The sequence below is a fragment of the Trichinella spiralis genome, assembly GCF_000181795.1.
Source record: "Trichinella spiralis strain ISS 195 chromosome Unknown Scfld5371, whole genome shotgun sequence".
Taxonomy (NCBI): Eukaryota; Metazoa; Nematoda; class Enoplea; order Trichinellida; family Trichinellidae; genus Trichinella; species Trichinella spiralis.
Window position 1 is genome coordinate 1 of NW_003532310.1, and position 1,572 is coordinate 1,572.

Here is a 1,572-nt window from a genome sequence, read left to right on the forward strand (position 1 = left end):
TTATTATTCACTTGACATGGGGGAGCGCAGGATGTCGCTATGGTGATTGCAATCACAATTGCATGTTTGGTTCAAAGATAAAACCATAAGGTTTCAAACAAAAGAGATATTTATTTGGAAATGGTGTAAAAATTGAAATTGCTCCTCCTCCACAAACGCTCTTTCGATTCTGACAATTGTTCCCATTGTTCTGCACCATTGGAATCGGTGATGACGTTCTGACATGGCAACCAACTTTTTGCCAACATCCCTTGTCGGAGATCCCAACTCCGTGTCCCAATTTGCAATGCGTATGTCCGTGTGTGTGTGTGTGTATTTGCCCTTTTGAGTGTTGCTCCGTGCCGGACTATATTTTTATGAGAACGTGCACAATGTTTTATTTTCCTCTCCCCCCCCCCCCCCTCCTACGGCTCTTTTTTTTGTTGAACTGGTTGAGAAAAATAGAAAACAAATCAGTAAATAAACTTCCGCTTGAACAGTCGATCTGGAAATTCAAAGACTACACCAGCCGTCGTTCGCATAATCGGATTGTTCCTACTCAAGAAAGCTTGAATTAAGAACAGCTTGACAAAAAAATAATAAATAAATAAATAAATCAGTCATCCATAACCAACTATCAAAACACATATATTTGAAATTTATCATTTTGTTCATTTTCGATTAATACTCTGGTCCCATGGCCTCTTGGGCAAGTATTAAAATTTTATCTGTAAATAATTTCCAAGAGAAAAAAAAAGCGATCATTCAAAAGATGACATCATTAATTGTTTTATTGAGTGAACTTCTTCGATTTGGTGGACAATTTTGAAAATCAGGTCGACCTGCAGTGAATGCAAATTCACTTCGACGATCTTATCATCTTTATTGCATATCAAGGTAAAAGATAATTGTGATCAAAAATGGCCACTGTGAATACAATTCGACGTTCATACATTTTAATAACAATATTTCATAAAGTAATTTTGGAAAAATTTTCCCACGGACCAAAATAGAATAAAAAAAAATCTACATATGCATTACCAGAGTGGAAAATTTACAGTAAACTGAATTGGCCAAGTGAACAACAGCACTGTATAAAATTAAAGTGGGGAAAGGTGGGGGGGGGGGGTTGAATTTTTGAATAAGAATGCAATGAAGATGAAGTTGACGAACAAAACCGGTTAGCGGCCTGAAAAGTCCGCTGGAAAAATTGATCGCCTGATGTCAAGTTTTGAAAAGGGGGAAAAATTTTTTTGAAATTGATCTCGTCCCACATCAACCAACCTCGACAATACAAAAATTGGGTTAACAATTTTTAAATGGATGGTTTTTTCACAAACTGAAAAATCAAGATCAAAAAAATACCATGACATTGCTCTTTTTCCAAATTTGACCAAATTCTTTTGCAATTTTTATTTCATCGTGAGAATTGAATGTTAAAAATAAACTTACCATCATAATTTGCATATTCAGTTGTTGTTTTTATTTTTCATCCGCTCATAAAGTCGCAATATTGAAATTGATTGATAAGCTAATTAGCTACTTTTTTTTTCTATCATCATCATCGATTCCACACTACTAATGGACAACAGA

The 1,572-nt window shown here is 35.1% G+C and overlaps 1 protein-coding gene across 1 annotated transcript; it reads right to left on the reverse strand.

The window, feature by feature from the left end:
* Positions 1-52: 52 nt before the first annotated feature.
* Positions 53-521, reverse strand: Tsp_14888 (conserved hypothetical protein). The gene is made up of 2 exons (XM_003366810.1): positions 501-521; positions 53-346 (listed from the first exon to the last, which is right to left on the reverse strand). Exons 1-2 carry the CDS (start codon positions 519-521, stop codon positions 53-55), a joined length of 315 nt encoding a protein of 104 aa, XP_003366858.1.
* Between the last annotated feature and the right edge of the window lie 1,051 nt (positions 522-1,572).

Bases quoted from the DNA above. Each gene is read 5' to 3' on its own strand.
- Tsp_14888 (XM_003366810.1), bottom strand. From the start codon at position 521: ATGCGAACGACGGCTGGTGTA. The intron at 347-500 runs GTCTTTGAATTT...ATAAAAATATAG, and splicing joins TGCGAACGACGGCTGGTGTA to TCCGGCACGGAGCAACACTC.